The sequence below is a fragment of the Dunckerocampus dactyliophorus genome, chromosome 7, assembly GCF_027744805.1.
Source record: "Dunckerocampus dactyliophorus isolate RoL2022-P2 chromosome 7, RoL_Ddac_1.1, whole genome shotgun sequence".
Taxonomy (NCBI): Eukaryota; Metazoa; Chordata; class Actinopteri; order Syngnathiformes; family Syngnathidae; genus Dunckerocampus; species Dunckerocampus dactyliophorus.
The window spans coordinates 1439664-1450000 of record NC_072825.1 but is presented as its reverse complement, the minus strand read 5'-3'; the positions used below and the strand labels follow the sequence as shown (position 1 = coordinate 1450000).

Sequence of the window (10337 nt, the reverse complement as noted above, 5' to 3'; positions counted from 1 at the left end):
CTATCTCAACTGAAGAATGTTCTGATTTAAGGCAAGATATCAAGCTAGCGTCACCACAGACACGGTATCTCTGCACGAATACTTAACTCCAGAGTCGGAAAGACAAGCCAATTGAAAAGGCAGGCACAGGACGGTAAAGGCATGTGTAAAATATGAGTGTAATACGTAAGCCGATGATCCTCAACCCACCTAAACTCTTGAGCAGCAGGACTACGTTTCCCAGGTTGGTCCTCTGAATCTCTGGCACGGTCATCTCCTCCATCTCGTGCTTAAAGGCCCACGCTGTGTAGAGCCTGAAACATTTCCCGGCAGCCACTCTGCCTGCGCGGCCTGCTCTCTGGTTGGCCGAGGCCTATGAAACACAAGCGAGCGTGTAAGAAAAAATGGCAACCTTTGACATGGACTCGCAGGTATTTGGTGAAAAACATGCGCAGTCACCCGAGAGCAGGGCATGACAATGAGGGATTCCATGCCGGTCCGGGCGACGTAGTTCTTCTGTTTGCAGAAGCCGGGGTCGATGACGTAGATGATGCCGTCGATGGTCAGCGAGGTTTCTGCTATGTTGGTCGCCACAACCACCTTCAAATGAATTCAAGGAAAACAGTCGGAACAGCCCATACTGGCCACTAATGGACAAGTAGAAATGTGAAATTCCCTGCAGCTAATATGTCATAGCTTATCATAGCAATCCCCAGATAACATGCAAAAGCCTCCACTAAGCATCACTAATAATACGTATACAGTAGATATGTACATTATATTTTCATTCCTAATTTTTTATTCTTACTTTAAATTATTTTATTCATACAGTAATCCCTCGCCACTTTGAGCTTCAAATTTTGCGGCTTCACTCGATCACGGTTTTTTCCAAAATATATAAATAAATCCTCAATATTTTTGTGGCGGAAAAAAGCCTATTAGTCAAAAATATGCACATTAACAAATTTGACATATTTTTGTCTAAAATACGCTGTATTATTTCATGTCTAGAGGGCTGTACTAATGTTAAAAACTCTATTTAGAAGGTAATAAACTGTGGAGGTGTCAAAAGATTAAAACGTGACAAGATTTTTCCATCACAAAAAAGATGTCTCCTGGGCACTAGGCCTGTGCCGATCATAAATTAATTAATCACACAATAAATGAAAATGAACTCAATAATTTTCCCTAAATATATTGCCATGTGCATGTGTGTTTGTTTTCCTCCTCTCACCCCTCCAAACAGGCAGGAGGAGAGTTCACTCTGTGCATTAGTTTCAGCACCTCGGCACGTTTGTTCCATAGAACAACGGCATCAATGGAGTGAGCTATTGTGTCAGTCATACAGAGTGTAAAGTAGTACAAATTCAAGTAGTAGATTACAATATAATGTCACATATTTTTTCATTGCACTTTTCTTAAAAGGAGTACTAAAATCTCGTCTCGTCTCGTCTTGTTCTCGCAGACCCAATCTTGTGTATCGTCCCATCTCGTGAACGGAGTGTCTAGTAAACACTACTAGTAAACAGGTTTTCAAGTACAAAAATATTACATTTATAAATAAGGAGCTCTACTTTACGGAAATAACTACCACGGTCGGGTCTAGAACCAGTTAGCCGCAATAAACGAGGGATCACTGTAATTTGACTGCGTGTTGTGCTGCCATTGCTACTACTGTCTTGTGTACTGCATACAGTGTTGCTGTTATTGGAACCTTAATGTTCCTGAGGGCACATGCCCAAGGGATCACTTAAGTTCCACCTAATCTCATTACGTGGATAGCTTCATCATTTCAACACAAAAAAACGCTAAATCATCCTACTTTACGGGCACCAGGCGGAGTAGGGCTGAAGATTTTGGCCTGCATGTCTGAGGGCAGGTTGGCATAGATCGGCAGGACAAGCAGCTCAGCGATCTTCGAGCCCAGCCGCCGACACCGGTCCTGAAGGTGCTCGCAGCACGTCTCAATATCCTCCTGCGGAGGCATGAGGAGAAAAAGCAGGAGAACATTAAACTGCACAGCCAGATGAAACATGGACAACTATTTTACCTGTCCCGTGAGGAAGACCAGAATGTCTCCAGCGGGTTGTGTGACGTGGATCTGCAGCACGGACACAACGCACGCCTCCATGTAGTCCGCCTCTGGAGCCTTGACGGATCAATCAGATATTTTTACACAGCAAACGTGGCCTTCTGCTTTTGTTCTTCAATATCTTCTTACTTTAGTGTAAAAGATGTCCACGGGGAACCTCCTGCCAGGGATCCTGAAGACGGGGGCGTCATCAAAGAAAGTAGAGAAGCGCTCTGTGTCCAGCGTGGCGCTGGCCACCAGCACCTTCAGGTCGGGTCTGAACCTGGCGATGTCTTTGATCAGACCGAACAGGATGTCCGTGTGAAGGGTCCTCTCGTGGGCCTCGTCGATGATGATGACGCTAAAGGACGAAAGCAAAGTAAGGCGTGTCGTGACAGCAACATGTTGACTTCTTTTTACACTTGTATGACAGTTCATAATGTTAATGTTATGAAGGTTTTATAATGGTGAACTTTCTATTTCCATGACGTCCAATGAGAAAAAATGTTTCAGAACAAATTGGAGGATGTCAGTACTCGTCACCTCACACATTTACAGTAACCCCACGTTTATCGCGGTTAATTTGTTCCAGACACGACCGACCATCCATCCATCCATCCATCCATCCATCTTCTTCCGCTTATCGGGGTCTGGGTTGCTTTGGCAGCAGTAGGAAAGTCCAGTCCAGAAACTAATTTCAGCCGCTTGTATCCGCAATCTCGTCCTTTCGGTCATGACCCAAAGCTCATGACCATAGGTGAAGGTGGGAACATAGATCACGGCCGTGATAACTACATTTTCGCAAAGTAGGATTCCTTATTTATAAATGGAATATTTTTGTGGTTACAACACAGAAATCCTTTTTCTGACCTTCTAAATATGGTTTTTAACATTATTAGAGCCCTCGAGACATGGAATAACACCCCTATAGTCACCTTTACACTCCTTTTACCCAGTATTGACATGTGATTTCGAATATACGTATAAGCGTAAAATTAATTTATTGAAGGTCCCTAGTATAAACAACCAGCGAGCAACCAAACTTCCTGTGCGAGCAGTGGCAGAGCCAGAAATTTTTCATTGGGGCGACCAAGGTGAGACCATTACTAACACTGGGGTGGCAATTGTTGATAGCTGAAAAGTCTAGATGGCCACGGCCATGTAGTTCCACCACTGCATGCGAGCTCCCCGTGCAATGACACAGCAGTCCGGGCACAGTGCGGGGGGACTGCCGTTGTAGCTACTGAGCCGAATAGCCGACGTCCAACGTGAAACTAACTTCTGCTTGCGGGTGGCCTGACCACGGTGGAGGTGGGGTCAGAGTTTCGAATGTGATGCGGCAACCGGATCGGCCCAATCTTGTGGCGGAAGCCGATATTATCTGATCTTCAAAATCCAGTTTCTGTACAGTACTTCCTGCAGTGGTGACTGTCTCATCAATGTAAAATTACTGACACCACCTAGCAATCAATGCCGAATACTACATATCATCACAACATCTTTCAACACGTCTTGTGAATGCCTTATACTGTATTTGTAGTTTACTTCATTTTGCAATTGCGTATGAGTGAAAATGCTTAGTTTAGGTAAAAAGATAGTGTATATAAAATGTACTTAACCTTAATTTTTAACTAATAACAGACCATATTCAGCCACAAAATTCAAAGCGCACAGTGGCGAGGGATTACTGTACATATCTTTCTCATTACGTTATGCCTTTTGCTGTATTTTTCTAATTTTTTCATGTTATTTTTCAATGAAACAATAAGCCATGAGCCTCAAATGGCCCCCGGGCTGCACTTTGGACACTCCTGCTTTTATAGCAACAAAGCTTTTTGGTTTGCGTACAAGAAATTTGTGACGTTGTCTCATACTTTTTAAACCTTATTTAAAAACAGAACATGAAGTTATTGACTTACGTGTGTTGGTTTCATTTTGTGCAGTGGTAGACACGATTAAAAAAAAAAAAAAAAAACATTTATGATGGCTCCTGGTCTCCATGTAAGTGTGTGCTGATTTTAAATGCAATGTACATCTAATATCTCATTATATAGTGAAGAACATCAGTGTTAGAATGCATGACCAAGTCAACTGTGGTTATTTTTTTAGGCTTCATATCGGCGCATAACAGCTGGTGAATGTGTTTTGATGTAGATTGACTTTTTTTTTTTGGTTGTTTTTTTAAAATCTACTCTCGTGTGATTGGAGTTTTTTTTAACACCTGTGTGGGGGAGTGGTGCATTCTTGAAATGATCCATGTTTGTGTGGACATCAGCCTAGCTTACGTACCTGAGAGCAGCGATGCATACAAGCGTATTTAATGGTCACGTCTTGAGTGCACCAAAAATGCGTACACGCGGGCAACTTTATTACCTATAGCTGGCAAGGTCGGGTTCGGTGAGAAACTCTCGCAGCAGCATGCCATCAGTCATGTACTTGATCACAGTCCTCTCAGACGTGCAGTCCTCAAAGCGAATACTGTAGCCCACCTGAGTGAGGAGGGACAAAGACAACACGGAATAATCTTAGATGACTGCTCATCAATGATTCCACCCACAATGGCGCTCAGCAGAGGTGGCTGACCTCGTTTCCGAGCTTGACGCTCATTTCCTGCGCCACTCGGGCTGCCACTGACATTGCAGCTACTCTCCGAGGCTGCGTGCATCCGATCTTCATGCCACCTTTCGTGAAACCCTAAGAACCGACGTACAGGTCACAATGTGCTTCATGTCTCAATACAACAGAATGAGGGTGATGCTCACGTCCTCCAGGAGGTACTGAGGTATCTGGGTGGTCTTCCCGGAGCCCGTCTCTCCCTCGATGACCAGGATCTGGTGCTCGTGGATGGCTGCGAGAAGGTCCTCTCTGTAGGGGAAGATGGGGAGGCTGCGGCGGACCTCCTGCATGGACTGTTTCTTCAGCTCAGCCTGGGACAGCGCCGGAGCCTCGCCTTCCTGAACACAAGCGAGACAAGGGGGGGAATTGATAGAGCTGACTGCAGATTTGAAAACAACTGGCACAGGAATAAACAAAGGCGGCCCCACCTTCTCTGTTAGCGTTCCCTTCATGGTGATGGCGGTGCTGACAAAGTCAATCATCTCCGCCTCCTCCAGGATCAGCTGGTACTTCTCCTGCTGCCGCCTCATCCCTTGCTCTCGCTCCTTCTTGGCCCCGAAGCTGAGCGAGGCCGTCTTCAGCCTCTCCTCCTCCCAGCGGCCCTGCTCTCCTCCCAGTTCCATGGGCACTTCCTCCAGCTCCAGCTCCTCCTTCTGGGGAACCTCCTGAAAGAAGAACAGAAAGAGGTGGTGAGAGGATGCAAAGGCATGTATTTATTATTGTATTAACAAGAAGTATCCCCCCCACCCCGCTCCACATACCTGATGTTTCAGAGGTCACCTACCTTTCTTCTGTTCTCCTCCGGCATGTAGTACCTGTTCTTCCTCTCCTCCAGCTCCTTGGCGCCTGCCTTTTTGTAATCTTTGGCCAAGTCGCGCAGCGTACGTTTGTAGTCCAGCTCTTTCCTCTCTCTCTCCGTCATCTCGTCTGTGGTGAAAAGGTACTCCTCGTCGATGATCTCTGCCTCCAGGTCTTCCAGTTTCTCCTCCTCTCGCTTCTTCAGATATTCCCAGCGCGACTGCTTCCTCAGCTCGGGCAACTGGTGAGGCAAAGGGACACAAACTGTAAAATAAATTGCCTTTAAAGCATTTGTGAAACACGTCTTCCGCTCACCATATTCCTTTGATCGTCCTCGGCTAGCTTTAGTCGCTTCTGCGCCTCCTCATAAGCCTGGGGAAAAGACAATCAAATGAAAGGTTCATAATTCATAATAATGCAGTACTTCAGTGTTCCTCGATCTTGATTGAGCAAACATACATTGTACATTTGAAACATTTCGGTAAGACTTACCCTGCTGCATGAATGGCAAACAGGTGGAAACACAGGCTAATTGTGTACCTTCTGCCATCTAATGGAAGAGCATTTCATTCTTCTGCCTGTCACTACACATCGCTGACACAGAATAGATGAATAAAGATATACTATTTGCAGTAAGTAATAGGGGTGTCACGAGATCTCGTGTCACAGCATCTCGTGAGATTAATAGGTGACGAGACTTCTCAATTTAAAAAAAACTTGCACGATAAAAAAAAATTATCACACGTTACATAAAACTTAACTGGATAATTGAATATATTGGCATGTTCATGTGTGTCCCTTTTCTTCACCTCTCGCCTACAAACAGGCAGGAAGAGGGTTCACTCAGCACCTACTTGCTTCATAGGACGATGGTGAACAGAGTGAGACCTCTTGTCAGTCTCTGTGGGGGGAGGCGGGGTCACTAGCACACACATACATACATACAGACAGTGCAGCAAGGGAGCCTTGTGAGGAGCAATGTAAAAACGATTGCAAAGCCATGTGTCACAGCCCCCCATAGGAATTGTATAATTAATTTAATAATGTATCCACCTGACCCAGTTTTCCCATCTGGGAAAAAAACTACACATCAAAATGCAGAGCCTCCGTCCCGACAGTCAACACTCGCTGGGACGTTTAATCTGCAAATAAAACACCAACAGGGCGGCGCAAAATGGCGTGTATTCACAGAAATTGACGCAAAAGAGATGCTGAGATTGAAAAAAAGAGATTGACAGTCAGTGCGAATTGAGAAAATGGCATGCCACAAAAATATATTCCACAACTTTACAGACTGAAAGATGACATATTAAAAGGAAATATTTCATTATTAGAATTATACAATTACACATTATTATTCCTATATACAGTATTACCATAACATTAGTGGCTTATTAGTTCTCAATAAATGTTGGCAACAATATTGTTGAGCGTCAATATGTGACACAATAAACATTTCAAAGTGCACCAGCATTGTTTTGTGAATTGGTTAAATAAAAAAAAATAAATCTTGTCCCGTTCTCGTGGACCCAATTGTGTATGGTCTCATCTCATGAATTGGGTGTCTCGTGACACCCCTAGTAAATAATAATGGGACCCACAGCAGGCCTGATCATCTCTAATGGCACGCCAATGTGCCGCAGCACAGTGGTTGGGTGACTGCAGTGAAGAAGATCCTGTGGGCTGTTATTTTTAATTACTTTTATAGCAAATGTTGATCCGAAATCAGAGTAGAATGTCAAAGTCAAGCTAGCAGGAGGGTTTGCAGGGATGGGAGGCAGCCGTGTGCAGCAACAAGTTGTCATCCTCACCTTTTTGTCGGTCCTCTCCGCTATGTTGCGCGTCTTGTCTTTGTCTCTCAGCTTCACCCGCTCGGCAAAAGCGTCTCTTTCCTCGATGTCGTGCAGTCGCTCACGCTCCTCCTTCTCCCACTCTTCTTCCTCCTCCTCCTCCTCTTTTTTGATCGTTGCATTGTTCCCCTGGCTTATCTTACCCCTGATATACAAAGATATGCAGGTGTTGAGCAACAAAATGTGAGGAAACGGGAGTTTGCATGCAAAATAGTTGTGACTTTATGAGACGCCATAGGACATTCCTTCAGAATTTTTGGGAAAAAAACTATAAGCTGCTTGAGCATAATCCTACACACAAACAAACCTGACCTTATAGGCACTTCTTCCTCACTGGACGACTCGCTCTCCTTCTTCTGTCTGATGTGCTTCCTCTTGCTCGCTCTGTCCTTGGCTTTATTTTTCTTCTTCCCCGGCTGCTTATCTCTGCTGCCGGCGTCCTCATCGCTGTTGCTGTCCTCCAGCAAGGTGTACGTGCGGTTTTTCCTCTCCATTTCGATGGCCTGACGCTCCATCACCCGGGAGGCTTTCTCCACAACCTGCTGACGAGGAATCTGCAACACGCAAGAGGCAAAAGATGAAGCAAGGGTTACCGTCTATGCTGGGAATATATGTCAATACGTCCACACCTTCTCAAACAGCTCCTGTGCAAAGGTGGTCACAGTCTGGTTGATGTCGATGGTACCCGTCTGCTGGAGTCGGGCCACAAAGTCCTGAGAGCTGGATGCCTTGCGGGCCGTGCCTATCATGAACTGGGCCACATAACGGTCACTCAGGCCCAGGATGTCGTGGAGGCGGTCGTTGACCCACTGCTCCAGGTTGGCCATGGTCTCTTCTAGGTCAAAAGAAACGACTACAGTCATAATCTCATTCATGACTGTACTGTTCATCGTGTATATGAGCTGCAAAGTTAATAAAGTAGACGTCAGTCACTGTGGAATTACAACTTCACCCGTCACGCTACCAGCGAATTTGAGTGCACGAATGCTCGGCTAATATAAGGAAACAGGAGAGAAGTACAAGCCGCCTGTTTATGTCTGACAGCCGCCCATCGAGTCACAACTAGTTTGTTGCGTTGGGCTGCCTTCATTTTCCTCTTCGGCTCTTTGCTATGTAACAAATACTATCTACAGTTTATCAAAGCCAGAACAACGACGCCAAAAAGCCTACTTACCGCTCTTGGAGGTCCAGAAACGACCCTGCTTTCACTCCACAAGTCGGAGACGAATGACGAGCTCACGGTTAGATGCTAGCTAAGTAAATCCATGGGCTGCTGCTAACTACGACAGAATAAGTAAGACGCTGGCTAACATTTCAGCGTAAACGGGTTCGTAAGTAAAGAAAGATACAGTTTACGCTTTGGCCATCCAAAATCCTTTTAAAAACTAAATAAATACTCAATTTATCATTTGCTAACTTCGCTCAAAGCATGTTCATGCAGGACTGTTCGCACCACCAAAGAAGAGCACAATGGCGACAAAGGCGTTGCTACCCCCAGCTGGTCATCAAGGGAACAACAACATCCAAAACCAAATGTAAAAAAAAAAACCCTATGTCTTAATTGTAAAGTCGTCCCTCGTTTATAGCGGTTAATTGGTTCCAGACCCGACCGCGATATATGATTCAATGTTTTCAATGTTAATAAATTGAATGTTTTCAATGTTAGAACATAGAAAAACCTGTTTACGACTTTCTAAATACGGGTTTAAACATTATTAGAGCCCTGCAGACATTAAATGACACGCCTATAGTCACCTTTACACTCCTATTATTCTTTGTTTACACCACACTGCAACTCTTATGTCTTATGTCTAACTAGCAAGCTAGCAAGTTAGCGATTTAACCAGTTACCCTCAAATTTATTTCTTCTAAACTTAAGAAGCCAAAAACAAAGGAGCCCTCAGGGGACATGGAGAGAAAAAATTTGATGGGTGTAGGAAAAAAATTATTTACTGAGTGGGTACAAAAGACTCTTTTGTTGTATATTTTTCCCAAGGCTAGGCCCGGAGTTTATGTTGTACTTTTTACCTGTTGGCGATTTTGTTCTTGTTATATTTTTTGTGGAATTGTTAATACATTTTTTTTACACGGACACTTGTGTCTCTGCATCTTGGGATCCTGATTATCGGCTACACGACGCCCGTGACAGAAAATGCACTTTGCAATGTGCACACAGCCGTGACTTTTGTCACATGAACGGTTGCGTCACAAGATGGGAACAATAATATTGTATTGTTAGAGGCCTTCCTCCCCATAGGGGTTATATACTGCTCTGTGCCCTCAGATGTCCACAAAGACACATACACATAGTCTGTAATACACAAGTGTCAAACTCACAAAAGCTTAGAAATAATACACATCAAAAAGACACTTTTGATTATTTTCGAGTTATCTTTTAAATAGTCGTATAGATATATTTCAATTGTATTATTTTATTTTTCTAACTCTTTAGATAGCTATATAGCTTTAGTTATATATTATAAGTTATATTTTTTATTTTATTATTTTTAACATTATTGTAAAAAAAATGTTTTTTATATACCGTATTTTATTTGTTACTTATTAAAATATATTTATATTATAAAGTAAAAAATACAAATACCTGTATATACGTTTTTGTCCCCTTCTTTATTTCTTATTTTTCTTCATGTTTGTCATGCTTAAATATTTTAGCTCATCAAAAAAGTTTACATATTAGTCAGTGACAACACAACTGAACACAAAATGCAGTTTTAAACTAAAATGTTTTCATTATCAAGGGAGAAAAAAAATCCAAACCTACACAGCCCTGTGTGAAAAAGTGACTGCCGCCCTGTTAAAATGTTACTTGTCTGTGGTTTATCACACCTGAGTTCAATTTCTCTAGTTATAAAGCCATTTCTAAAGCTTTGGGACTCCAGCAAACCACAGTGAGAGCCATTATCCACAAATGGCAAAAACATGGAACAGCAATGATTAATGGTGATTAATTTTGTTTGATCATCTGAAACATTTAAGTGGGACAAACAGGATGGGAGCAAACA

The 10337-nt window shown here is 43.4% G+C and overlaps 1 protein-coding gene across 1 annotated transcript in view; it reads right to left on the bottom strand.

Moving 5' to 3' along the window:
* dhx16 (DEAH (Asp-Glu-Ala-His) box polypeptide 16) overlaps nt 1-8769 on the bottom strand; it is a 14066-nt gene extending 5297 nt beyond the window's left edge. Inside the window, exons 1-15 of the mRNA XM_054782586.1 lie at nt 8489-8769; nt 7944-8149; nt 7627-7868; nt 7276-7459; nt 5780-5836; nt 5451-5705; nt 5095-5331; nt 4813-5004; nt 4634-4744; nt 4424-4539; nt 2201-2411; nt 2030-2128; nt 1802-1954; nt 439-579; nt 190-352 (exon numbers count right to left, since the gene is read on the bottom strand). Of these exons, the coding sequence (XP_054638561.1) occupies nt 190-352; nt 439-579; nt 1802-1954; nt 2030-2128; nt 2201-2411; nt 4424-4539; nt 4634-4744; nt 4813-5004; nt 5095-5331; nt 5451-5705; nt 5780-5836; nt 7276-7459; nt 7627-7868; nt 7944-8141 (2359 nt within the window). The 5' untranslated portion in view covers nt 8142-8149; nt 8489-8769. The remainder of the gene's footprint in view (nt 1-189; nt 353-438; nt 580-1801; nt 1955-2029; nt 2129-2200; nt 2412-4423; nt 4540-4633; nt 4745-4812; nt 5005-5094; nt 5332-5450; nt 5706-5779; nt 5837-7275; nt 7460-7626; nt 7869-7943; nt 8150-8488) is intronic.
* Nucleotides 8770-10337: the final 1568 nt, after the last annotated feature.